At 45.9% G+C, this 27,314-nt stretch overlaps 1 protein-coding gene across 1 annotated transcript in view; it reads left to right on the top strand.

The window, feature by feature from the left end:
- The first annotated feature begins 10,124 nt into the window (after positions 1-10,124).
- Positions 10,125-27,314, top strand: part of DOCK10 (dedicator of cytokinesis 10) — a 428,377-nt gene continuing 411,187 nt past the window's right edge. The window contains exon 1 of the mRNA XM_073625969.1: positions 10,125-10,579. Coding sequence (XP_073482070.1) covers positions 10,478-10,579 — 102 coding nt within the window. The 5' untranslated portion in view covers positions 10,125-10,477. The remainder of the gene's footprint in view (positions 10,580-27,314) is intronic.

Genomic DNA, 27,314 nt, shown 5'->3' with positions numbered 1-27,314 from the left:
GCCATATACCCAGACACTATTTTCAACCTTACTACCATCCCTGTCACTACAGGACCTCCTTGTGGATCGCATCCACCGTATTACCAAACCCTCCTTCCTTCCAGAACACACTCCTAGATATGTGTTGCTTAGGGTACATTACTACCATGTCAAGGAACAAATCTTAATGACCTCACGCAGAACCGACGCCAGGCACCTGCAGTATGCTGAATTACAACTGCTCCCAGACCTGTCTACACATACACTTCAACAACGCCGCAACCTGGCGACAATAACCAAGGCTCTGAGGAACCATAACATCATCCATAAATGGAAATATCCCGCTAAGCTTTCTGTTACACACAACGGAATATCGGTGCTAATATCCACGCTGAATGAAGGCATTGCTGCATTGCGCCAGTGGGGCATATTGCCTGACCACACTCCGCCAGCTGTTCCTGCTCCTACACCTACCTCTCTACAAGAGGACTGGCAAGTGGTTTCACGCAAACGTTCCTCCAAGAAAAATACCGGTGGAAGCATATAAGTTAGCACAACCTATGTCACTAAGTTCTCTCCAGACACAGGGGTTCCAAAGATAAAATCCCTGTTTTCTCCCCTCTAGATCCTTACTAGCAGTTACGTCTGCACATGGATCAGTTTATGGATCCTTTTCTTACTATGTTCACTGAACTTACACCGTTAACTCAGCAGATAAAGGGTTGCTGCAAAAAGTCTCTTCTGCACAGATACATGACATTACATGGTCTGACCATGCAGCTATTACTATTACCGTTAATGACCAGGTTGCCTCCTCTTCCCCACCCATCTGGCGCTGTAATGTTAAATTATTTCAAGAACCCTGAACTTCAGCAGCGGTCTCCCAACACCTTTGCGACTTCTTTCTCAACAATGTGGACTCTGTGGAGAACCCTTTCGCCCATAAGGCGTACATGAGGGGCATATTAATACGGCTAGGTGCTAGAGAAAAAAAGCGGGACACAGCTCATATTAACTCTATTCTAACTAGTTTTCATTCTGCAGAAACACAAAACAAACAAGAACCTAACCCTACCCTCACCCACAAAATATCTCAACTAAGAGAGAAACTAAGGGAACTACTCTCCCAACAATATGATTACCACCTTCAACGCCTAAAACTGACCTCATATGCCAATGCCAACAGAGCAGGCAAATACTTAGCCAATAGAATAAAAACAGCACATACTAAGACGAGAATTGCCCATTTGATACATCCCACTCTCAAACATAAAATCACTAACCCACAGGACATTGCTAACCAATTCGCTACTTAATACAGCAATCTATACAACATCAAAGACGATTCCTCCACATACCAACCTACTCAAGAAAACATTCAAGACTTCCTCCAACACCTACATTTGCCCTCTCTATCGAAGACCCAACTTCTTTCATTGAACTCTCCGTTCACTATACCCGAAATAGAGGATGCGATAGCTACACTACCTAATGGCAAATCACCAGGGCCTGACAGGTTCTCAAATGAATATTTCAAAATATTTAGATCGTACCTTGCACCACATATGCAATCTGTCTTTACAAGAGCTGCGGACACTGCGTCATTTCCCCCAGAAATGCTCAAAGCATACATAGTCACCCTGCCCAAAAGAGGCAAAGAACCTACCACACCACCTAACTTTCGCCCGATCTCTCTGCTAAATACTGACGTCAAAGTTTACGCTAAACTCATAGCCAAATGACTAGCAGACTTTATCCCATCCCTTATTAAACGCGATCAGATAGGCTTCGTGAAGGGGAGACAAACCTCAGATGCTACAAGAGGGATCATTAATATAATCCACCATGTTGAACGAACCAAAACGCCTTCTCTGCTGCTTTCCATATATGCAGAGAAGGCGTTTGATAGAGTACACTGGAATTACATGTCAATAACTTTGTCCAAGTTTGGTTTATGTGGTCATATACTAAATGCAGTACTAGCCTTATACTCCTGCCCCTCAGCACAGGTGTACACGTCTAGCATGCTCTTCATTCCCTTTCAGATAACGAATGGAACCCTCCAGGGTTGACCTTTATCCCCGACGATATTCAATCTCATGATTGAATCCCTGGCGGAGGCCATTAGAACACATGTCGATGTTACCGGCTTTCGATTTAGATCCACTCACCACGTTATACATTTATTCACGGATGATGTGATACTGATGCTAACGAAACCACTTACCTCACTTCCTAAGGCACATGACATACTGAAATCTTTTGGTGACGTTTCATATTATAAGGTGAACTTCTCCAAGTCCCTCATCCTAAATCTAGGTGTACCAATCAATGATTGTCTCCAGTTACAACAATCCCTTCCATATTCATGGAGTGATAAAGGTATACCATACTTGGGCATCACCCGGACTGGCAATACTAGCTCACTAGCAGACACTAACCTAAAACCCCTTTTAACTAAAATAGAAACCCAAACCAGCAATATAGCCAAACGAGAACTATCTTGGTTGGGCAGGCTAGCAGCATTTAAAATGCTAATACTCCCACAAATCCTTTATATTTTCAGAGTGCTCCCGATAACCATTCCTGCGCTATATCTCAAGTCACTTTCTAGTATTCAATGGAAACTCCTGTGGGGAATAAAGAAAGCGAGATGCTCACAAACCAATGTAATACCTCATAAAACAGCAGGAGGAGTGGGCCTAATCGATATCCATGATTACATGTGGGCAACTAGACTAGATCAACTCAAATATTGGTTTTCCTCCACCGATGTACCACTGTGGGTGGAAATAGAAAAATCACTAGCTCCTATACCAGATCTACCAACGGTTCTAATGGGTGACAATTGGATACCATGGAATACCAAGAATTTGCTCCCAACTATCACCATATCACTACAAGCTTGGAGATTTCTCCTAACCCACAAACTTAGTAATACCAAGGCAGTAGACTTCACCCTTCCCATGAGTATGATTGAAGTCAATGCTCCAATGCTATCATTGAAAAAGTTCGCCTCCCATGGGTTAAAAACGGTACAGGACTTAATACAAAACAATAGTCCAAAATCGGCAGAATGCTTAATGAAGGCTCACAATATGCCGTACCACATGCTTTTTACTTGTATACGAGTAGCACACTTTATGAAAGATAACCCATTAGGCATCACCCACCTTCCAACCCCCGTATGGCAACACCTCACGAGAGGCCCAATGCAACAAAGGCATTTCACTTTACTACAATTTACTACAGAATAAAAAAGTGTTTAAAAAATCAACAGCACATATGAAGTGGGACAAGGATATGGGAACAATGACCACAGACGATTAATGGAAGTTCGCATTTCAAACTATACTCAACACATCACACTGTATTAGCCACTGGGAAACATCAATCAAGATTATTAACCGTTGGCAATATACCCCATGTAGACTTGCCAAAATGTTCCCTAACACTTCACCTCTCTGTTGGAGAGCTTGTGGTCATAAAGGTCATCTTCTCCACATGTTCTGGGAATGCCCATGCATAACTCGCTTCTGGAACCAAACATTTAAACTCATCTCATCCATTACTGGAATAATCACACCCCCAAATCCAACACTGGCTATACTACTAATTGGGCTAGAGAACTTCCCACACAACATGAGACATGTGGTATCTCATATACTATTAGTTGCTAGATCCTTGATACTTCACAACTGGAAATACGCCCCAACAGTCAACATCTCTGAAGTTACTAAGAAAGTCCACACAAAACTACACATTTGAACGACTTTAAGCAATTAATTAACTTAAATGCGATCAATTTGACAAATTGTGGACAATATGGACTGACAAATACCATACTGTATAATTACCTGTAGAGTGTCTCATAATTCTGGATATACGCATATGATTGCTCTGGTTATGTGCTTCTTCTTGTTCTTTCTTTGTTTTTATTGACCTTTTTATTTTTGTTTATATCTTATGTTTTTATCCTTTTTCTGTAATTTACTGAAAAATCAATAAACATCTTTTCAATGGGGAAAAAAAAAGAGATAGGGCTCAGGTATGCATTTAGGGGGGCTGCAGGGGAGCTGCCTTTACAACCACTTTAAATTGGTGTTAGTGGTAGATGCAATAATAACCCCCAGCACTGGTGTCAGTGGATGCATTAATAATCACCAGCATTGGATTTAGTGGACGCAATAATAACCCTCAGCACTGGTGTCAGTGGACACAATAATAACCCTTGGTACTGGAGTCACTGGTTGTAATAATAACCCCCCCGGAATTGTTATGGTGGGTGCAATGATAACCCCTCGGAACTGGTGTCAGTGGATGCAATCATAAACCCCAGGATTGGTACAAGTGAATGCAATAATAACCCCAAGCACTGGTATCAGTTGCACAATAATAGTCCCCAGCATTGGTGTCAGTGGACACAATATTAACCCCTAGCACTGGTGTCACTGGATGCAGTAACTGCTTGCCGACCATGCTGTAGCTAAATGATGGCTACAGCGCGGTTAGCCAGTTCTGGGAGGGCGTCATATGATGGCCTCCTGTGATCATGTCCCCGATGCGTTCTGTGATCACTGTCTCCTTCAGAAACAGCTGATCACTGATCGGGGTAAAGAGCCAATCACAGCAGCTCTTTACCACGTGACCAACTGTGTCCAATCACAGCTGATCATGATGTTAACAAACTTGCCCGTATCAGCATTCCTTTCCTCATGCTGGCACAAAGTGAGGAGATGAGAGAGCCGGTAACCGGCTTGTGTGAAAAGGGACATCTGCACTGATAATCCGAGCATTGATCAACAGTTTCCTGATTATCAGTGCAGCCCCACCCCCAACAGTTACGTGGTTAGTCTGGTTAAAAAAACACACAAGTCCATCTAGTTCATGACAGTGCTGCCTAGCAGTGCCCATCAGTGCTGCAAATCAATGCCAATCAGTGCTGTCAATCAGTGCCCATCGGTGCTGCCAAGCTGTGCCCCAACTCCCTCTTCAAAGGATTTGACTGATGACAGCAACAGGAGCCTATAGCCCCTGCTGCTCTCAAGAGTCTTCTGTGAAAGCAGGAAGAAAGAGCAGCAGGAGTTTAGAACTACTTTAAAGCTGTATTAAACCCAAAATCACATTGGAATTGTACCACCAAAATTGTGCCATGCTGAGTTGCATTGATGTGAAAAGGTACCAAAAACAATTTTCACTGCCATGTGATTTTGTGGGACTCAAGTCACATTTGAAACGTATGAAAAGCCTTAGTATGAACGGAGCCTTAAATACACTAACAAAGCTAAAGCCAAACTCCCGCCAACACTTTATAAGCAGATAAAGCAAACAGTTTTGTTCTGTTTCCATTGGACTTTTGTTGGTTGTGCAAACGCACAAACCTTCCGGCAACAAAAGTCCGATGGAGCAAAGTCCGATCGTGTGTACACAAAACCATCGGACTTTTGTACAAACTACAGTACGCAGCCGCGAGAATCTGGTTCTCGGAGACAGGGTATTGTACATCTGGCGCTGGCTGCAATAGTAAAAACACATTTTCCTACTGCGGTGGACGCGAGAGGGAATTCCCCTCTGGGGGAATACCAGGCCCTTCGGTCTGGTATGGATTTTAAGGGGAACCCCCTACGCCGAAAAAAGGGCGTGCCCCCCCCCCCAAAATCCATACCATACCCTTATCCAAGTACGCAGCCCGGCCGGTCAGGAAAGGGGGTGGGGACGAGCGAGCGCCCCTCCTGAACCATACCAGGCCACATGCCCTCAACATTGGGGGTGGATGCTTTGGGGGAGGGGGGCGCCCCGTGACCCCCCACCCCAAAGCACCTTGTCCCCATATTGATGAGGACAAGGGCCTCTTCCCAACAACCCTGGCCGTTGGTTGTCGGGGTCTGCGAGCGAGGGGCTTATCGGAATCCGGGAGCCCCCTTTAATAAGGGGGCCCCCAGATCCCAGCCCCCCACCCTATGTGAATGAGTATGGGGTACATCGTACCCCTACCCATTTAACTAGGGAAAAAAGTGTCAATAAAAAAAACACACTACACAGGTTTTTAACCACTTAAGGACCAGCCTCGTTTTGGATTTTAGGTGTTTACATGTTTAAAACTGTTTTTTTTTGCTAGAAAATTACTTAGAACCCCCAAACATTATATATGGGTTTTTTCTAACGCCCTAGAGAATAAAATGGCGTTGCAATACTTTTTTTTGCACCGTATTTCAACAGCGGTCTTATAAATGCACTTTTTTTGGAAAAAATTCACTTTTTTGAATAAAAAAATAAGACAACAGTAAAGTTAGCCCAATTTTTTTTTTTATATTGTGAAATATAATGTTAAACCAAGTTAATTGATACCCAACATGTCACGCTTCAAAATTGCGCCCGCTTGTGGAATGGCGTCAAACTTTTACCCTCAAAAATCTCCATAGGGACGTTTAAAAAATTCTACAGGTTGCATGTTTTGCGTTACAGAGGAGGTCTAGGGCTAGAATTATTGATCTCGCTCTACCGGTCGTGGCAATACCTCACATGTTTGGTTTGACCACCGTGTTCATATGCGGGCGCTACTCGCGTATGTGTTCGCTTCTGCGCGTGAGCTCGTCGGGACGGGGTTTTTTTTTTTATTATTTATTTTACGTTATTTTATTTCTTTTTACACTGTTTAAAAAAAAAAAAATTGTGTCACTTTTATTCATATTACAAGGAATGTAAACATCCCTTGTAATAGAAAAAAGCATGACAGGACCTCTTAAATATGAGATCAGGGGTCAAAAAGACCTCAGATCTCATATTTACACTAAAATGCAATAAAATAAAAATAAAAGTCATTTAAAAAAATGACATTGAAAAAAATATGCCTTTAAGATGCGTGGGCAGAAGTGACGTTTTGACGTCGCTTCCGCCCAGCAGTGTCATGGAGACGAGTGGGCGCCATCTTAGTCTCACTCGTCTCCAGGCACAGGACGGAGACGGACGCGATCGCCTCCGCTGCTACCGACGGCTCCGGTAAGCGGCGGAGGGCACCAGATCGCGGCGGGAGGGGGGGGGCCCTCTCCCGCCACCGATAAAAGTGATCTCGCGGCGAATCTGCCCCAGGGACCACTTTTATCAGAAAGCCGGCCGCCGCACGAAAACGGGGATATCGGGGCTATGGCAGCTAGCTGCTGCCATAACCCCGGTATCCCCCTTCAAAGTTTGGACGTACATCGTCGTGCGACTGTCTGGAAGTGGTTAAAGTAATTTATTAGGCAGCTCCGAGGTCTTCTTCCGACTTCAGGGGTCTTCTTCCAACTTCGGGGGTCTCTCCGGCCTCTTCTCCTGGTGTCCGGTTCTTCTCCACTCACTCTGGCGTCTTCTCCCAGCGTCCGGTTCTTCTCCGCTCTCTCCGGCATCTTCTCCAGGCGTCAAGTTCTTCTCCGCTCTCTCTGGCCTCTTCTCCCAGTGTCCGGTTCTTCTGCCGGCTCCTCCGCTATCTTCTGCCGCTCTTTTATTAGTGGTGGTCCGGTCTTATACATTGTCTTCATCCCTCCAATGTTGACAAGATGCTCTCTCCCGCTGTAATGCTGTCTGAGCGCTCCGCAATGACTTATACAGTCATCGAATGACATGACCACGCCCCCTTATGACGTCACAGTCCCAGCATGCCCCGGGACTGTGACGTCATAAGGGGGCGGGGTCACCGCCTATATAAGTCATTGCGGAGCGCTCAGACAGCATTACAGCGGGAGAGAGCGCCGTGTCAACATCAGAAGAAGAGAAGAGGGAAGAAGACGATGCAGAAGTCCGGGCCACCGCTAGAAAAAGAGCGGCAGAAGATAGCGGAGGAGCCGGCAGAAGAACCGGACACCGGAATAAGAGGTCCAACACCGGGAGAAGAGGCGGGAGAGCGGGAGAAGAACCGGACACACGGGAGAAGAGGCCGGAGAGAGCGTCGAAGTCGGAAGAAGACCCCTGAAGTCGGAAGAAGACCCCCGGAGCTGTCTAATAAATTACTATAAAAACCTGTGTAGTGTTTTTTTTTTTTATTGACACTTTTTTCCTAGGTGAATGGGTAGGGGTACGATGTACCCCATACTCATTCACATAAGATGGGGGGCCGGGATCTGGGGGCCCCCTTATTAAAGGGGGCTCCCGGATTCCGATAAGCCCCCGCCCGCAGACCCCGACAACCAACGGCCAGGGTTGTCGGGAAGAGGCCCCCCCCACCCCAAAGCACCCACCCCCCCATGTTGAGGGCATGCGGCCTGATACGGTTCGGGGGGGGGGGGGCGCTCGCTCGTCCCCACCCCCTTTCCTGACCGGCCAGGCTGCGTGCTCGGATAAGGGTCTGGTATGGGTTTTGGGGGGACCCCCACGCCATTTTTTCGACGTAGGGGTTCCCCTTAAAATCCATACCAGACCCAAGGGCCTGGGAACTCATGCCAATTTTTTATTTAAAATTTGGCGTGGAGTTCCCCCTTAAGATTCATACCAAATATAGTGCCTGGCATTGGCGGGGATCCAAGTCGGATCCCCGCACCAGTGTGAGCCCGGCTCGCAAGGTGTCAATCTCGCTGATAAAAGCGGCGAGATCGACACAATATCAGACAACAATACAGAAGTTGACCAAAGGGTGGTGGTAAAGAGCTGAAAAACCACGTGATTCGGTGAAAGTTGGCTGAAAAAGTTCTGCCATGTGTATGCAATACAAACATATGGCCAACGCCCTTTGTACAAAAATCCAAGGGAAAGTTTGTACAAAGTCCTATCGTGTGTATGAGGCTTTACTGGTAGCATTATCCATGAAAATCAAGGAAAGAAATTATAGAAAACAAAACTAATGCAGACATCCCAAGTCTCCCGCGATTGGCGAGAGTCTCCCATGTTTGGCTGCGGGCGAACACCCGCAAGCGGCGGGCAATCTCCCGGCTGGGCCTGTCACTCAGCCAAAGACAGAAGACAGAGCAGCCCAAGTTGCAAACCACTGAATCAATATGACGTGTTTCATAGGAGGCGGGAATTTGTTACAGTTGCCTCCGGGATATTCAAATCCATTTCAGTGCTCTGTGTGATCGGGTTGTATTGCATTGGCACTTGCAAAGCTGTATTCCATGGACACTGGTAAGGCTGCATTTAATTGGCACTAAGGCTGCATTTAATGGGCACTGGTAAGGCTGCATTTAATTGGCACTGATATAGCTGCATTTAAAGTGGTTGTAAACCCTAAAAAACAACACAAAACAAAAAAAAACTGCAAGACAAAGGCATAATGAGCTAGTACGCATAGCATACTAGCTCATTATGAATTACTTACCTGAGATCGAAGCCCTCGCAGCTGTCCTCGTACACCGCTCCGGCGGCCGACATTGCTCCTGAAGTTACTTCTGGGTATCGCGGGCTCTGTCGCTGTGAATGGCCGGAGCCGCATTGACGTCGCTCCCGCGCATGCGCGTGGAAGCTGCCGGTAACAGCACAGTCTAACTGAAGCAACGGCACGTACAGTTTGCTTCAGTGTGCATGTGCCGATGAGGTTAGCACATGCAAATACAGGGGATATCTCCTAAACTGTGCAGGTTTAGGAGATATCCAGTGTAGCTACAGGTAAGCCTGATTATAGGTTTACCTGTAGCAAAAAGTGGTTGTACTTTAATTGGCACTGATATTGCTGCATTTAACTGGCACTGGTAAGGCTGCATTTAATTGGCACTGACCAGGCTGCATTTAGTTAGCACTGGTCAGGCTGCATTTAATTGGCACTGGTAAGCTGCATTTAATTGACACTGGTAACGCTGCGTTTAATTGGCACTGGTAAGGTTGCATTTAATTGGGTAGGGGGTTGAATTGGTGAGCTGCAATATAATACATGTTTGCTATTGAGTTAATGCCACTTTAAAGTGGGCCTTTAGTTTTACATTTAATAGAAGAGAAGCTAGAGCTTACAATCTGAAGGATGACAGTTTTGTTATTAGAGTGTCCATGTTTACCATAAGTGACAATAAACAATGGTGGGGAGATGTCAGCTGTGTTGGCAAGTTTCCAGGCGATCGTACAAGGCTGGGAAAGTTGTGTGTAGTCAGAGGAAGCCCCGGGGATTTCTCCTCTCCAGCAACGATAGAAACTTTCTCTCCTTACACTGGATGAACTTTATAACTAAAGAGGAAGACTGACAGTTCCGCTTCCTTCACTGTACAGTATACAGGCTCTGATCACAGGCATTGGAGGAGCGGCACCTGTCATTGCTCTCCTTTATTAAATGTCCCCTACTCTCCATACTCTGCATGACAACGGCTGGCACTGCGCCCCAGTGGTCCCGCATCCCGTCTGTGTCCCGCACCCCGTCTGTGTCCCGCACCCCGTCTCTGTCCCGCATCCCGCCTGTGTCCCGCACCCCGTCTCTGTCCTGTCCCCCAGCAGCATCCATCCAGTGCTCAGTCCCATCTCCCTCCCTCCCTCCTCCCGCTCTGTGTCGGTGCCTTCCCCCAGCACTCTGTCAGTTGTCCCCTCTTCCCGCCCCCGGTGATCTGTGATGGAACCGGCCCGGAGATTCACCAAGAGCCTGCTGAAGCCCGGGGTGGCTGCGGAGATCAGACAGAGCGCGTCCAAGGCGGTGCGACCCGATCCGCGCAGGGTGAGTGCTGGGGACGGATGGCTGGGGGGATTGTAAAGTCTATGGGGGGAGCTATGCCAGAGTGAAGTGTGGAAGGGGTACTGATGAGGGTCATGGCATTAAAGAGTAGGGGTACTGATAGGGGCAGAAAGTTGAGGGGGGTACTGAGCATGACAGACAGAAGTGGGAGTACTCATGAAGTTTGGGGGGGGGGGGGGGATACTAATGATACTACCGAGAGCTGTAAAGGAAAATGGGAAGGGGGACTAAGGGCAATGGTAGACAAATGTAGGGGTACTGATGAGGGCAATGACAGAAGGTTGGGGGTAGGTACTGATGAGGGCCATGGCAGACAGAATTGGGGTACTGATGAGGGCTGTGATAGAAGACTGGGGTTATGGCAATATGGTAGACAGAAGGGGGGGGTACTGATGAAGGTTGAGGAATGTACTGATTGGAGGTATGGTAGACAGAAGTGGGGGTATTGATGATGGGTAAGGGGGGAGTACTCGTGAGGGCTATAGTAGACAGAAGTGGAGGTACTGATAAAGATTAGGGGGGCACTGATGAGGTCTATGGTGGACAAAATTGGGGGTACTAATGAGGGCTATGGTAGACAGAAGTGGGGGTACTGACAAGGGCTATGGTAGGCTTATGTGGGGGTGCTGATGAAGGTTGGGGGTTAAGCACCGATGAGGGCTATGGTAGACAGAAGTGGGGGTACTGACAAGGGCTATGGTAGGCTTATGTGGGGGGTGCTGATGAAGGTTGGGGGTTAAGCACCGATGAGGGCTATGGTAGACAGACATGGAGGTACTGATGAAGGTTGGGGGTAAGTACTGAGAAGGCTATGGTATACATAAGTAGGGGTACTGATGAAAGTTGAGTATAGGTACTCATGAGGGCTACGGTAGACAGAGGTGGGGTTACTGATGAGGGCTATGGTAGACAGAAATGTGGGTACAGATGAGAGCTAAGACAGATGGTTGGGGGTAGGTACTGATGAGGGCGATGGCAGACAGAATTGGGGTACTGATGAGGGCTGTGACAGAAGATTGGGGTTAGGGTACTATGGTAGACAGAAGTGGGGGGGTACTGATGTGGGCTATGGTAGACAGCAGTAAGGGTGCTGATAAAGAAAAGGGAGGCACTGATGAGAGCTATGGTAGACACAGTTGGGGGTATTGATGATGGCTTTGGTAGACAGAAGTTGTGGTACTGATGAGGATTATGGTAGACAGAAGTTGTGGTACTGATGAGGGCTAAGGTAGAGAGAAGTTGTGGTACTGATGTGGGCTATGGTAGACAGAAGTGAGGTTACTTACAGTATGAAGGTTGGGATTAGGTATTAATGAAGGCTATGGTAGACAGAAATGGAGGTACTGGTGACGTTTTGGGGTAAGTACTGATGAGAGCAATAGTAGACATAGGTGGAGGTACTGATGAATGTTGGGGGTAGGTTCTGATGAAGACAATGGTAGACAGAAGTTGGGGTTACTGATGAAGGGTTAGGGTGGAGTACTGATGAGGGCTATAGTAGACAGAAGTAGGGGTACTTATGAAGGGTGAGGGGGGAGTACTGATGAGGGCTATAGTAGACAGAAGTAGGGGTACTGATGAAAGGTGAGGGGGGAGTACTGATGAGGGCCATGGCAGACAGAAGTGGGGGTACTGATGAAGGTTTGGGGAGGGGTGAGTACTGATGGGGACTATGGTAGACAGAAGAGGGGGTACTGATGAGGGCTATGACAGAAGGTTGAGAAGAGTAGGTAATTATGAGGATCATGGCAGATGGAAGTTGGGTTACTGATGAAGGTTTTGACCTGGGGGGGCCTTGGTGAGTGTACAGTATGTATAATCTGATTACCATGGACAGTCAGATTTGTCCTGGGAAATGTTTGTCCCAAGAAGTTTAATTTTGTTTCAATAATGACCAGTTGTTGATTTAAGACATCATTCTTGTTCTAAAAACAACTGATCATCTAGTACCATTCTTTTGTTTGTTTTATTTTAACTGTTATTTAACAGCAGCATTTGAGAAAATAAAAACTGTTTTGTATTTTGGTTAGGATGTCTGTGAAAGCAGGACTCTACAACTGTATTGTGCTCAGTTTCCATGGCTTTGAAATGCTTGGCAACTAGTATAGTCTGCCAGAGCATGGAGGATGGCACTAAGAGTTCACCTTATGTTACAATCTTTGTGTATATTATGGTGAAATATAATTGCAGATGGTCCATGAAATGTATGTTGCAATATTTCTTTCCAGGAAGAAGAACTTCCACATTCACTGTAAAATTGGTTCTGATGCTCTTTATGATATACTATATATCTCGGTTTGGTGTTAGCAGGAAATTATGTATTCTTATCAGCCTGGAGCATGCGGTGCCATGCCAGTTTGTGCCTTGTGATTGGCTGATATGTATATTTGTGCACTAGAACACTGGTAAGTCTAACTGAAGGCAAAGGCAAGGCATGTTTTGGATAGAGTGGAGATGGATTAGAACACTTGTCAGGTTTTTATTGTTCACTGTGTTCCCACTACACCCTGATCACACCGATCGCGACATTGAAACCGCGCTACTTCACTTGAAGTAGCATGATTTCAAAGGAGCATATCAGTGCTACTTCAGGTGTGACTTGGAAGACATCTGTGCTACTTCATGCATAGATGTGTATGCAAGTCGCACCTGCACTTGCAATAAGTAGTGCAGGAACTAGTTTCAAAATCGGTGCGACTATGACTGAGTCACACCAATTTGACCGCTTCCAACGCGGACAATAGGGTGCAACTTGTCATGTGATTTGAAACAGCATGACAAGTCGCACCGGTGTGACTGGGGGCTTAGGGAGATTCACCTTCTCTATTTGTCCTGTTTACCATTATTACCAAGAGTGAAAGTGAAAGAAAATCACAAATTTTGGGTTGTCACCAGGGCAGGGATAGAGAGGAAATCATCCAATGGGTACACTAGTTCTGGTCACCCTGGTGACAACCAGGTATTCCCCATACTTTGAAGGAATTTCCACTTACTTTCTGTTTTGGCTATGGGCAGTGGCGGCCGCTCTGTTAATCCATGTGTCCTGTCCCTAATCTACATGCTGGGTGCCAGACGCATGGATTACAATGTTTTTTTTTTTTTAAGCACGTGATTAGAGCTAGAGATTCTAATTGGCTTCAAAAAAGGGTGGGCTAGGGGCGCAGAGCACTGCTCCCTGAGCCCACCCAGCTGTGTGACAATAGTAAATTAATATGCACTATTGTCTTCCTGCTTCTCCTCCCGGCCAATCAGGAATCGGGTCTTAAGACCCGATTGGCCAAGAGGAGAATCGATCGTATTGGCCAAGAGCAGGGGGGGAGGCACTGAGGAGGAGACACAAGGGGAAGCCACCAAAGCTGCCCGCAGCCTGGATGGGGTAAGTGCAGGGCTGATGGGCCGACAGATGATCAACCGAGTGACAGGGGGGGTGTGCGGGCTTAACTGACCAATCGATCAATGAAGGGGGTGGGGAGATTGGCTGACCGATCGACTGACCAAACAAACGGGGGTGGCATGTGGTTTGTTTGCCCCCCCCCAAAAAATTGAGCACCGGCCCTCACTGGCTATGGGACACACAGATGCCAAAAAAGTGATAGGGGTTACAACTGTCCCTTAAGCTGCCATATACAGATTGAAATGCAGCTGGTTTAGCAGGGACTGGTCCAAATTTCGATGTGTGTGTGGTCATCCCTGTTCCACAGAAATCGATCGTTTGATTGACATCTGTCAAACAGACAAGTTGGAAAACTTTTGTCAATCAGCGGCTGCATCCACTATCAGTGTATTCTGACAAAGGAGAGTCCTGCTGTCAGAGTACAATGTACCGGCGGGGGGATTCTTCCATCTGCAATACTTGCGTAAATGGAGGAATCTGTTCAATTTTTTTTTGTTCAGTGTGCTGTCTGGAAGCCTAAAGCCTGGTACACACTAGTAGTTTTTGTCTTTCCTTCAACCCAGCGGGCTGAACGCAAAAAAACTGAAGAGGTCAGGAGGAGGTGCTGTACTAACAATCGGATGTTAGTCCAGCAATCTCCTGTGCTGAGCTATTGTGTTGTGACAGGGGGAAAGCTTCCCAGCCAGAACACACCAGTCAGCATTCTCAGTTGATCAGGTGCAGATCGGCAGACCTTTTTCGGTCTAGCTCGGACACACTGGCCGATGCCGCCCAATATTCAACCCGTGTGTACACCCCTTTACTCTATCCAATATTTAAAAAAGTTTTACCCTTTGTTCCACCTATTTTTTATTTATTACAGGTCCTTATTTAGCGCCATCAATTTACGTATCACTTTACATATACAGTACATTGTACATTCACATCAGTCCCTGCCCTCAAGGAGCTTACAATAAAAGGTCCCTAACTCACATTCATATAGCAAATAGTGCTTTGTTTCACACCACAATATTCATCTTTGATTTCTGTGGTTGCCATCCTCGAATATACACTATATTGCCAAAATTATTGGGACGCCTGCTGTTACATGCACATGAACTTTAATGGCATCCCAGTCTTAGTCCGTAGGGTTCAATATTGAGTTGGCCCACCCTTTGCAGCTATAACAGCTTCAGCTCTTCTGGGAAGGCTGTCCACAAGGTTTAGGAGTGTGTCTATGGGAATGTTTGACCATTCTACCAGAAGCGCATTTTTGAGGTTGGACGAGAAGGCCTGGTTCGCAGACCCTGCTCTAATTCATCTCAAAGGTGTTCTATCGGATTGAGGTCAGGACTCTGTGTTTATGGACTCTGTTTTTATGGATCTTGCTTTGTATTAGGTATTTGTGTTATGGCGTGGGGTTGTTTCTCAGAGGTTGGGCTTGGCCCCTTAGTTCCAGTGAAGGGAATTCTTAAGGCGTCAGTATACCAAGACATTTTGGACAATTTCATGCTCCCAGCTTTGTAGAAACAGTTTGGGGATGGCCCCTTTCTGTTCCAACATGACTGTGCACCAGTGCACAAAGCACAAAGCAAGGTCTATAAAGACATGGATGGGTGAGTTTGGGGTGGAGGAACTTGACAGGCCTGCACAGAATCCTGACCTCAACCTGATAGAACACGTTTGGGATGAATTAGAGCAGAGACTGTGAGTCAGGCCTTTTCGTCTAACATCAGTGCCTGACCTCACAAATGCGCTTCTGGAAGAATGGTCAAACATTCCCATAGACACACTGATAAACATTGTGGACAGCCTTCCCAGAAGAGTTGAAGCTGTTATAGATGCAAAGGGTGGGCCAACTCAATATTGAACGCTATGGACTAAGACTGGGATGCCATTAAAGTTCATGTGCGTGTAAAGACAGGCGTCCCGATACTTTTGACAATATAGTGTATTTCAGCACTCTTTAAGCTGTCTTCAGCAGAATGGGATATTGTGGTTCCTATAGAGGTCAATAAGGTCTACAGCAGCCATTCTCAGGCAGAGTTCCTCAAGAGGTTGTTGGGGTTCCTTGAGCTGTGGCTTGACCCTCCATTTGATTGTGTCTGTATAGTTACAGGGCCAGTGCCACTCAGTAGAGCCAGCTGCATGACACCAATAATCTTATCAGCTGTCTGTAAGGGTGGCATTGTGACCACCACTGAAAGGAGTGATTTTTTTCCACTGATCAACAATAAATAGTTTTTTAGCAGGGGTACCCTGAGACAAGTGGGAAAAAGTCAAAAGTCACATCAAAGTAGTGTAGGCACCTTTTCAAAGTCGCATAGATTGGAAGGGGTACTATTGAAATCAATGGGCTGTGACTTATCATGTGACTTTATGTGTCCAAAGTCGTATGACAAGTTGCACTAGTGGAAACTAAGCCTTAGGGTGTTTTTCACTATTTACATGGCTCACAGTTCACACAAGGCTCCCATCCTGCTAGTCCTTCTGTCAGCATTGATATTGTGTGATAAGATGATAGGGTGTACAAGGGGGAGCCTACAAAAAGACATTGCAGTCAGAAGAAATAGAAATACACACAAAGACAACATAATTTATGAGCTTGATTACAATGCTTTGGGGTCATATTATCAGCAGGCAGTTTGTTCATTTTGTATTTGGTCCTGACTAAAAGTACTTCAGCAAATTGCAGTATAGTACTGTATAGGTATACCAGTGAAAATGAGGTTGTTTCAGCCATGAGACCTATTTTCTCACGAACACTGAATACATTAATCTAGTGTCTCTGGTATTCAAGGAGGAAGTTGTGGTATAGGGGGTTGTGTGCAGTTTGCATTCAACCTTCAGGTTAAAATAGGCAAGATGAATGTTTAGGTATGCACTGAGCTGTTACACACTATGCAATCTATCAGTACCACTATTTTAGTGCTCCTTGGGTTCTATACATTCTTTCAGTGGGTCAGGGGTGGGATTTATAGAGACCCTGTCAAGATGATAGGGTCTATTTAACCACCCATGGGGTCTGGTGTGGAAATTTCAACCTACCCTCTAGGTAAACAGCCTGGTGTCCTGACTTGTTTGCCTCATTGGCCAGTGAGGCCACCAATCCCAGTGGTAGGTCATTGGTGATGCAGATGAGGCTGAAGTGATGGGACAAGGTTGACAACCAAGATCGCTGGTTGCAATTTGTATTCCAGAGTGCCCTAAGATTTAGGGCACCCAGAGTACTGAATGGAAAAAATGAAGAGAGTAGTAAACCTCTGGAAATATCTGCTATTCTATTGCAGAAACATTTTATCATGTTCAGTAATGATAAAAATAGCAGATAAACAGTGAAAAGGTTACTGAAGCAAAGCCACCATGTTTCCTCTGTCCCTTTGCAGGGGAAAGGGTGGGTTGCAATGTGTTTGCTCTCTGTATGTAATGTGGTTGAACTTCAGTGTTTACCACATGGTTTTTCAAGCCAGTGAGCCTTGAGTGTCACCATGTGAAAACCAGCACATCCCACTCACTGAAATGAGTACAGTGAGATGTCCGAAGCTTTTAAGCCTCTTACTTGTGTGAAGGGGGGAATAGAGAATATAGCATGTTCTAGAGCAGGGGTTATCAACCCTGTCCTCAAGTACCCCTAACAGGCCATGTTTTGGGAATTTCTCTTAGATAAAATAGATGTCCAAAATACCAAGCCATTGACTCTTATTTAAAGCACGTGTGCAAGATAAAGGAAAGCCTGCAAACATGGCCTGTTCGGGGTACTTGAGGACAGGATTGAGAACCACTGTTCTAGAGTATACAGTACAGTAGTCACTACATGCACCTTATTTTATAACTGACAGGTCCTCTTTAAGTTTACTGCATAACCCTTCATTAGCATTTGCAGTATCTGATTTAGACTTTTCAAAACTAAGTACAATTAATGTCCTTGGGAGTTTTATCAGTATTTGAAGGGCAAGTTCCCATGTCACCATAACCATTCCCTTGTGCATATTTCACCAGGACAAAGATCTACTGCATGTGTGAAAGAAATAATAGAAGAATTTCAGAAATGTTCCCAGCAAGGTTAAAGTAACGTGTACATAAAACGACTATCTGAGAAGTCATAAGTAAATGTAATAGACATGTAACAAATACATATATGTTTCTAATACACAGAAAATATGCTTCATAAGGCTACATTCATATATTTCCTACATACATTTACAGGGTGTTGCATTTTACATATGTGTGCCGTGAATTTTACATGCCTTGCTTTCTAAGCTAAACCTCCTAAGCTAAACACACCTTACTCAAACATACACATGTGAATGTAAGCTAAAAATTTAAATAAAGGTTGTTAAAGGAGAAGTGTGGGATATAAAAAAGCAAACATTTATACTCCCCTATATGGCTGCAGCATCGGTCTGATGCTGCATCTGTCCCTTACTGGCTCAAAGCCCAATAACTGAGCAATCACATGACCATTGATCATTCAGTTCTCAGTCTTCACTGAGCAGTGAGCGGTGACTGTCAGTCACCGCCAGTGGCATCTGGTTCTCAAAGTTTTTGGGGGGCGCAAATAAACTGAAAAATTCTGAAAAAAAACATCAATTGCAGCCTCATTGTGCCATCAATTGCAGCCACTGTGCCCATAAAATGCAGCCACTGTGCCAGCAAATACAGCCACTGTGCCATCAATTGCAGCCACTGTGCCCATCAATTGCAGCCCCTGTGCCCATCAAATGGACCCAATGTGCCCATCATATGCAGTGCCTGAGCCCATCATATGCAGCGCCAGTGCCCATCATATGCCGCCTGTGCCCATTATATGTAGCCTCTGTGCCCATCATATGCAGCCTCTATGACCATCATATGCAGCCTGTGCTCATCATACAGCCTCTGTGCCCATTATATGCAGCCTCTGCGCCCATCATATGCAGTCTGTGCCCATCATATGCAGCCTCTGTGCCCATCATATGTAGCCTCTGTGCCCATCATATGCAGCCTCTGTGCCCATAATATGCAGCTTGTGCCCATCATATGCAGCCTGTGTGCCCATCATATGCAGCCTGTGCCCATCATATGCAGCCTCTGTGCCCATCATATGCAGCCTGTGCCCATCATATGCAGCCTCTGTGCCCATCATATGTCGCCTCTGTGCCCATCATATGCAGCCTGAGTGCCCATCATATGCAGCTTGTGCCCATCATATGCAGCCTCTGTGACGATCATATGTAGCCTGTGCCCATAATATGTAGCCTCTGTGCCCATCATATGCAGCCTGTGCCCATCATATGCAGCCTCTGTGCCCATTATATGCAGCCTGTGCCCATCATATGCAGCCTCTGTGCCCATCATTTGTAGCCTGTGTGCCCATCATATGTAGCCTCTGTGCCCATCATATGCAGCCTGTGCCCATCATATGCAGCCTCTGTGCCCATCATATGTAGCTTGTGCCCATCATATGCAACCTCTGTGCCCATCATATGTAACCTGTGTGCCCATCATATGTAGTCTGTGTGCCCATCATATTTAGTCTGTGTGCTTATCATATGTAGCCTGTGTGCCCATCATATGCAGTCTCTGTGGCCCATCATATGCAGCCCCTGTGCCCATCATATGTAGCCTCTGTGCCCATCATATGTAGCCTCTGTGACTCATCATATGTAGCCTCTGTGACTCATCATATGTAGCCTGTGTGCCCATCATATGTAGCCTGTGTGCCCATCATATGTAGCCTCTGTGCCCATCATATGTAGCCTCTGTCCCCATTATATGTAGCCTGTGTGCCCACCATATGCAGCCTCTGTGACCCCCCCCCCCCGCTCCCCGTCTGACCGGCACACATTTACCCCATCCCGGTGGTGGCTGACGGCAGCGAGCTGTGGGACATGCAGCAGGTGACTGGGGCAAGCTCCTGTGTCCTCCATGGCTCTCTTTCCTCCCGTTCCGTTCATCCAATCAGGATGCCTGTGCCTTCAGCCAATCAGGTGATAGGTATTAGATCCACCCCTCCTGATTGGCTGAGAGGTGGTTCAGTGTTAGCAAAGCAAATATTCATTTGCTTTGCTAACCCACCTGGGTAAACTGCAAGCGCAATGCTCTGCACTCGCAGTTCACCTTTTTTGAAGCCTATTAGAGCCTATGGCTCTAATCAGGTGCTTCAGAAATACCCCCCGCCGCTGGAATTCAGACACCCGATGTTCGAAAAGGGGCCGGACGCCTGAATAGGGGGTGGCTACAGTGGTCATGGATAGATTTGTGCAATGCACAAATCTATCCATTTTACACAGAGGCGGTAGCTGGAGAGAGTCACTGTCACTGGTCACTGCTCTCTGCTCTGCCCCTCCAGCACTTACTGGAGCACTGGGCTGTGAAGGGGGGGTGGGAGCTCGAAGCCAGCTACCAGTGAGGCATCTGGGTGGATGCCAACCTTAAAGTCAAGATCCTTCCAGAGTCTGGACCAGCTCTATGATGTCAGTGTCAGTTTTAGCTCGCTTTTGGCTGAATCTGGAGAAGAGAAGTATGGCTACAAAAGCCTTGGCCATACTTTATTCAGGTGAAGTGGTACCCCCGTAAGGGCTGCTGAGAATTGTGATCCGTCTGTCACCCTGCCCAGTCCGGCACACAGTTCTCATTCACCCTCAGGCAGAAAACCAGTCCTTGAACTTTGTGTTTGTGTTTTTATTGAGGGGAATAAACTTGTATGGAGATTGGGAAGATATGGGATGTCCACTTGATTGAAGAACAAAGAAATTGGGACTTCTGGACTATATACACGTTCAGTATATACATCTCTTCACTTCCAGCTCCAGCACATCACTTGGTTACACTTCCTCACTTCCAGGACCAGCTAGCACTGAAATGGCTCAACCAGGCATGCATTAAGCTGAAAAACCACGAGGGTTTACAACCCCTGTAAGCTGGTTTTGACTCAGGGGAATAACAGCTTTGCAGGCTGTATCTGGACCCATTGTGGGGATTTCTAGACCTTTGTGTGAATTAGCCACAAAGGACTTTCTAGGTAAAGAGCCGTGGCAAAGTCCCTGGTATGACTGTGTCTCTGAGAGCTCACAGAGTACGGCTGGCTGGCCGAAACACTTGAAGCTTCAGTCATTTTCAAATCTCCCGCAGTTGCCATTTTTGTTTGTAAGGCTGAGTACACACTGGCATTAAAAGCAGGCATTTGAGGGGCATTTAAAGCACCCCGCAAATGCCTATGCACAAGATACAACAGACAGCACATAGTGCTGTTCACATTAGAAAAACATGAAGAGTTAGCGTTGCATCGCTTCGCTTCAAAATTGAAACCTCATGTTGAGTCAGGAGGTGTTTGAAGCATTTCAATGCCTCCCATTCAAGTGTTTGGTAACGTGGTCCCAGGAGACGGCAGATTCTGTATAAGATACAGAACCTGCCCTCTCATGAAACTGGTATGTTTTTAGCCACCTGCAGATGACCTAGAATTACAAGGGGTTGTTTCAAACCTAATTGATGCAATGTGTGATACCCTGCATTTAGTGGATCACTCCACTCTTTCAGGCCTAGAGCTTCTATAGCTGCTAAGACTTTTTCTTAACATCCACTGTTCAAGCCATTCCTCTATGAGGACTGTGACATCTTGGGCCCCTCCAGAGGATGTGACACATATTTTTCCTTTTGGAAGTGAACTTAGTGAACACAGTGGGGGAGATTTACTAAAACTGGTGCAAACTGAATCTGGTGCAACTGCGCATAGTGACAAATCAGCTTCTAACTTCAGCTTGTTTAATTAATCTTTGACAACAAACCCTGGAAGCTGATTGGTTACTATGCACAGCTGCATCAGATTCTGTGTGCACCAGTTTTAGTAACTCTCCCTCAGTGGTCTCTTCTAACAATAGTAGTTCAAATTATTCACATTAAAGTACTGTATAACTAAAGCCAAAATTAGTTTTGAATAGAGTGGAGATGGATTTTGTTGCTGTTTGTGTCCCTGTTAGGGAAATTCACAATCTGTATTTGTCCTGTTTACTGTTATCACATGGGGTGAAGGTAGAGTTGCCACCTCATCCCTTTAAACCCGAACACCTTTGAATTACACAGGTTCTGAAGGCTAATTAAATGCAGATAAGGCACCAAGTGAGTTTAATTACCACCTTAATCAGCCACAGAACCTGTGTAATTAATATGTGTTCGGGTTTAAAGGGATGAGGTGGCAACCATAGGTGAAGGTAGGGTAAAATTCTAAATTTCAGATTTGTCACAGGAGGGGAAATCTTCCACTGGGAATATTAGTTCTGTGACAAACAGAGATTCCCTCACTTTGGAGAGATTTCTTCGCACTTCCTGTTTTTGGCTATGGGATAGGAAATCAAGGTAAGCCTTCCCAATGGGACACAGATGGCAAAAAAAAAAAGAAATGATCCCTTACACTATCCAAATGGATGCCACCAAATGGGAACAAACTTGACAATTGTTCTTTTCCTTCAGGACTACTTTAAAGCTGTGTAGGCTGTTGAGCTACATGGTTACATAGTTGGTGAGGTTGAAAAAAGTCCATCAAGTCCAACCTATTTGTGTGATTATAAATCAGTATTACATTGTATATCCCTGTATGTTGTGGTCGTTCAGGTGCTTATCTAATAGTTTTTTGAAACTATCGATGCTCCCCGCTGAAACCACTGCCTGTGGAAGGGAATTCCACACCCTTGCTGCTCTTACAGTAAAGAACCCTCTACGTAGTTTAAGGTTAAACCTCTTTTCTTCTAATTTTAATGAGTGGCCACGTGTCTTGTTAAACTCCCTTCCGCGAAAAAGTTTTATTCCTATTGTGGGTTCAACAGTATGGTATTTGTATATTGAAATCATATCCCCTCTCAAGCGTCTCTCCTCCAGAGAGAATAAGTTCAGTGCTCGTAACCTTTCCTCATAATTAATATCCTCCAGAGCCTTTATTAGCTTTGTTGCCCTTCTTTGTACTCGGTCCATTTCCAGTACATCCTTCCTGAGGACTGGTGCCCAGAACTGGACAGCATACTCCAGGTGCGGCCGGACCAGAGTCTTGTAGAGTGGGAGAATTATTGCTTTATCCCTGGAGTTAATCCCTTTTTAATGCATGCCAATATTCTGTTTGCTTTGTTAACAGCAGCTTGGCATTGCATGCTATTTTCTAAGACACCCAGGTCCTTTTCCAATCCTAGATCCCCCCCAGAGGTTCTCCCCCTAGTGTATAGATTGCATTCATATTTTTGCCACCCAAATGCATTATTTTATATTTTTCTACATTAAACCTCATTTGTCATGTAGTTGCCCACCCCATTAATTTGTTCAGATCTTCTTGCAAAGTTTCCACATCCTACGGAGAAGTTATTGTTCTGCTTAGCTTAGTATTGTCCGCAAATACACAGATTGAACTGTTTACTCCACTCTCCAGGTCGTTTATGAACAAATTAATTAGGATTGGTCCCAGCACAGAACCCTGGGGGATCCCACTACCCACCCCTGAGTATTCTCCATTTATCACCACACCTCTGAACTTGCCCTTGTAGCCAGTTTTCAATCCATGTACTCACCCTATGGTCCATGCCAACGGACCTTATTTTGTACAGTAAACGTTTTTATGGGGAAATGTGTCAAATGCTTTTGCAAAATCCAGATACACCACGTCTACGGGCCTTCCTTTATCTAGATGGCAACTCACCTCCTCATAGAAGGTTAATAGATTGGTTTGGCAAGAATGATTCTTCATGAATCCATGCTGATTACTGCTAATGATACCGTTTTCATCACTATATAGTCCCTTAACATCCCCTCCAAGAGCTTGCATACTATTGATGTTAGGCTAACTGGTCTGTAATTCCCAGGGATGCATTTTGGGCCCTTTTTAAATATTGGTGCTACATTGGCTTTTCTACAATCCGCTGGTACCATTCCAGTCAGTAGACTGTCAGTAAAAATTAGGAACAATGGTCTGGCAGTTACTTGACTGAGCTCCCTAAGTACCCTTGGGGGCAAGCCATCCGGTCCCGGTGATTTATTAAAGGGGTTGTAAAGGTAATTTTTTTTTTTTTTTTTTTTAAATAACAAACATGTTATACTTACCTTCTCTGTGCAGCTCGTTCTGCACAGAGTGGCCCCGAACCTGCTCTTCTGGGGTCCCTCGGCGGCTGTCTCAGCTCCTCCCCGCAATAACTAACCACCTTAATGCGAGCTCCCTCACATGGTGGTTAGTTATTGCGGGCGCGCTCCCGTGATACAGCCGGCGGCTATAGCCGCTCGCTGTATCACTCGGCCCCGCCCCCGGCGCGCCGCGTCATTGGCTGTGATTGACAGCAGTGCGAGCCAATGGCTGCGCTGCTTTCAATCCATTCACTATAGCCAATCAGCGACCAGGCTGATCGGCTGAATGGAGGTCGGGAGCGAGCGGCCGAGTTTCGAGGTGTCAGGTAAGTAAAACGGGGGGGCTGGGGGCGGCGGTATTTTCAAAAGTTTTTTCACCTTAATGCATAGAATGCATTAAGGTGAAAACATGTATACCTTTACAACCCCTTTAATGTTAAGTTTCCCAAGTGTAATTATAATTTTGTCCTCTGTTAGCCATGAGGGTGCTTCCTGTGATGTGTCACGAGGATAAACACTGCAGTTTTAGTTACTGAAGCCCCTACTCTACCTTTGTGAAGACTAAGGAGAAGAATAAATTCAATACTTTCGCCATCTCCCCATCCTTTTTAAACATATGTCCTTCCTCATGCTTTATGGGGCCAATATGGTCTGTCCTACCTTTTTTACTGTTTAAAGAATTTCTTGGGATTTTTTTGCTCTCCTCTGCTATGTGTCTTTCATGTTCTATCTTAGCCGAACTATTTACACCCTTACATTTCTTGTTGCATTCTTTAAAAAGTCTGAATGCTGATGATCATCTCTCAACCTTGTATTTTTTTGAAGGCCTTCTCTTTTGCTTTTTATATGCTCTTAAAGCAAACCCATCTCTCATCTGTGTTCTTTGTTCCTAAGATTTTATCCCAATTTATGCCTTCTAGCTAGGTTCGTACTTTAGGGAAGTTGGCTCTTTTGAAATTCAGTGTCTTTGTATTTCCCTTATGTTTCCTATTTGTGGGATTTACACTGAAGCCAATTGACCTGTGATCGCTGTTTCCTAAATTGCCCCGTATTTCCACATCTGTGATCAGGTTTGTATTGTTGGTAATCAGTAGATCTACTAACGCTTTATTTCTAGTTGGTGCATCTACCATCTGACCCATGAAATTGTCCTGCAAGATATTTAGGAACTGGCGAGCCTTAGACGAATGCGTGGTTCCCTCCGCCTAGTCTATGTCTGGATAATTAAAATCCCCCATTATGATAAAACTTCCCATCCTTGCTGCTAATCCAAATTGTGATAGGAGGTCCGTCTCCTCTCCTCCCTCGGGTTAGGGGTCCTATAGCATACTTCCAGTATTATTTTCCCCATAGCTTCATCCCTTTGGAGCTCTACCCATAAGGATTCCACCTCCTCCCTAGCTTCCTTAGTGATGTCATCTCTCACATTCACTTGTACATTATTCTTGATATATAAACATACCCCTCCCCCTTTTTTACCCTCTCTATCCCTGCAATAAAGGGTATACCCTTGAATGGTTGCCAGCCAATCATGAGAGCTGTTGAACCAGGTCTCTGAAATTCCCACAAAATCCAAATCCTCCTCGTACAACAGTATCTCTAGTTCACCCATATTGTCCGCCAGGCTCCTGGCATTGGTGGACATGCCATGTAGTTTAGACTGTCGCAAACTATCTTCTTATTGGGTGTTCCGAGATTTCAACTAGGACTTGTTACTATACTCACTTTGGGTTTATGTGCTTTAGTCAACCTACCACTAATGCCCTCAATACTACCCTCTGGACTATGTTCCGCGCTCACTGTCTCTATCTCTGGAACCCCCCCCCCCCCCGTTGCCTAGTTTAAAAGCCCTTCTAACTTTTTGGCCATCTTTACTCCCAGCGGATCTGCACCCTCCTCATTTAGGTGCAGTCCGTCCCTTCTATAATACTGGTAACCGACTGAGAGGTCAGCCCAGTCCTCCAGGAACCCAAACCCCTCCTTACTACACCAGTTCCTCAGCCACTTGTTTACTTCCCTAATCTCCCTCTGCCTTTCTGGTGTGGCTCAAAGTACCTGTATTATTCCTGCCTTGGAGGTCCTTTTCCTCAATTTAGCTCCCAAGTCCCTAAAATCGTTCTTTAGGAAATTCCATCTGCCTCTGATTTTGTCATTGGTGCCAACGTGCACCATGACAGCCGGTTCTTCCCCGGCCCCTCCCAGTAATCTGTCCACCAGATGATGTGCCGAACCCGAGCGCCCGGTAGACAGCATACAGTTCGGTGCTTAAGGTCTTTGTCATAGATTGTCCTCTCTGTCCTTCTAAGAATTGAGTCCCCTACCACCGGAATCTGCCTATCCTTTCCCTTCGCTTCCCCCCCACTCTCACTGGAGGAGTTCTTCCCCTGGCAGCTAGGGGAGTCCCTCAGCTCCAGCAGTGCTAGTCCCTGACTGGTTTCACCAATGTCAGTCAATGGAGCGTACTTATTGGGATGCTCCAGCCCTGGATTGGCCTCCCAGGCACTTCCCACTCTATCCTTCCTGACTGTCACCCATCTACTCTTTTCTGGTGCCTGCACCTCTTTGTCTCGGCCCCTGCCGGCTCTCCTTTAGTATGGAGGGTCTTCTCAGTGCTGACAGTTGCTTCCCTAGATACAGAACCTGGGCTTCAAGGGAAACAATGTGCTTACATTTTGCACAGCAGTATTCACCCTCGATCACATGATCAAGGAACGCATACATGCCGCAAGATGTACAATGAGTCACTTCTCCACACCCTCCGGGCATAGTGCCTATTAATTTATTGGGGATTGGGGATTATACCCTGTCCAAATTACCTAACAACTAGCTTCCTGACACTAATACTCAACAATACAGTACACAGGTACTCAACAAGACAATACACAGGTACTCGCCGCCCACCTGCACTTGCAGACCATGTATACTCGCAGCCTACATGCACTCACAGCCTACGTGCACTCGCAGCCTATGTGTACTCACAGACCACGTGCACTTGCAGACCACGTGCACTTGCAGACATCATGCACTCACAGACCACGTGCACTGGCAGCCCCGTGCACACGCAGACCACATCCACTCGCAGCCTTCGTGCACTCGCAGCCTACTTGCACTGGCAGACCATGTGCACTCACAGTCTACGTGCACAAGCAGACCACGTGCACTCACAATACACAGGTACACACAATACACAGGTACTATTGATCCACACACACTACTCAGACAACACTCAGGTACTCACACTACACAGGTACTTTGACCCCTGTT

This window comes from Aquarana catesbeiana, linkage group LG04, assembly GCF_042186555.1.
Source record: "Aquarana catesbeiana isolate 2022-GZ linkage group LG04, ASM4218655v1, whole genome shotgun sequence".
Taxonomy (NCBI): Eukaryota; Metazoa; Chordata; class Amphibia; order Anura; family Ranidae; genus Aquarana; species Aquarana catesbeiana.
This window is presented reverse-complemented; position numbering and strand designations above follow the sequence as displayed.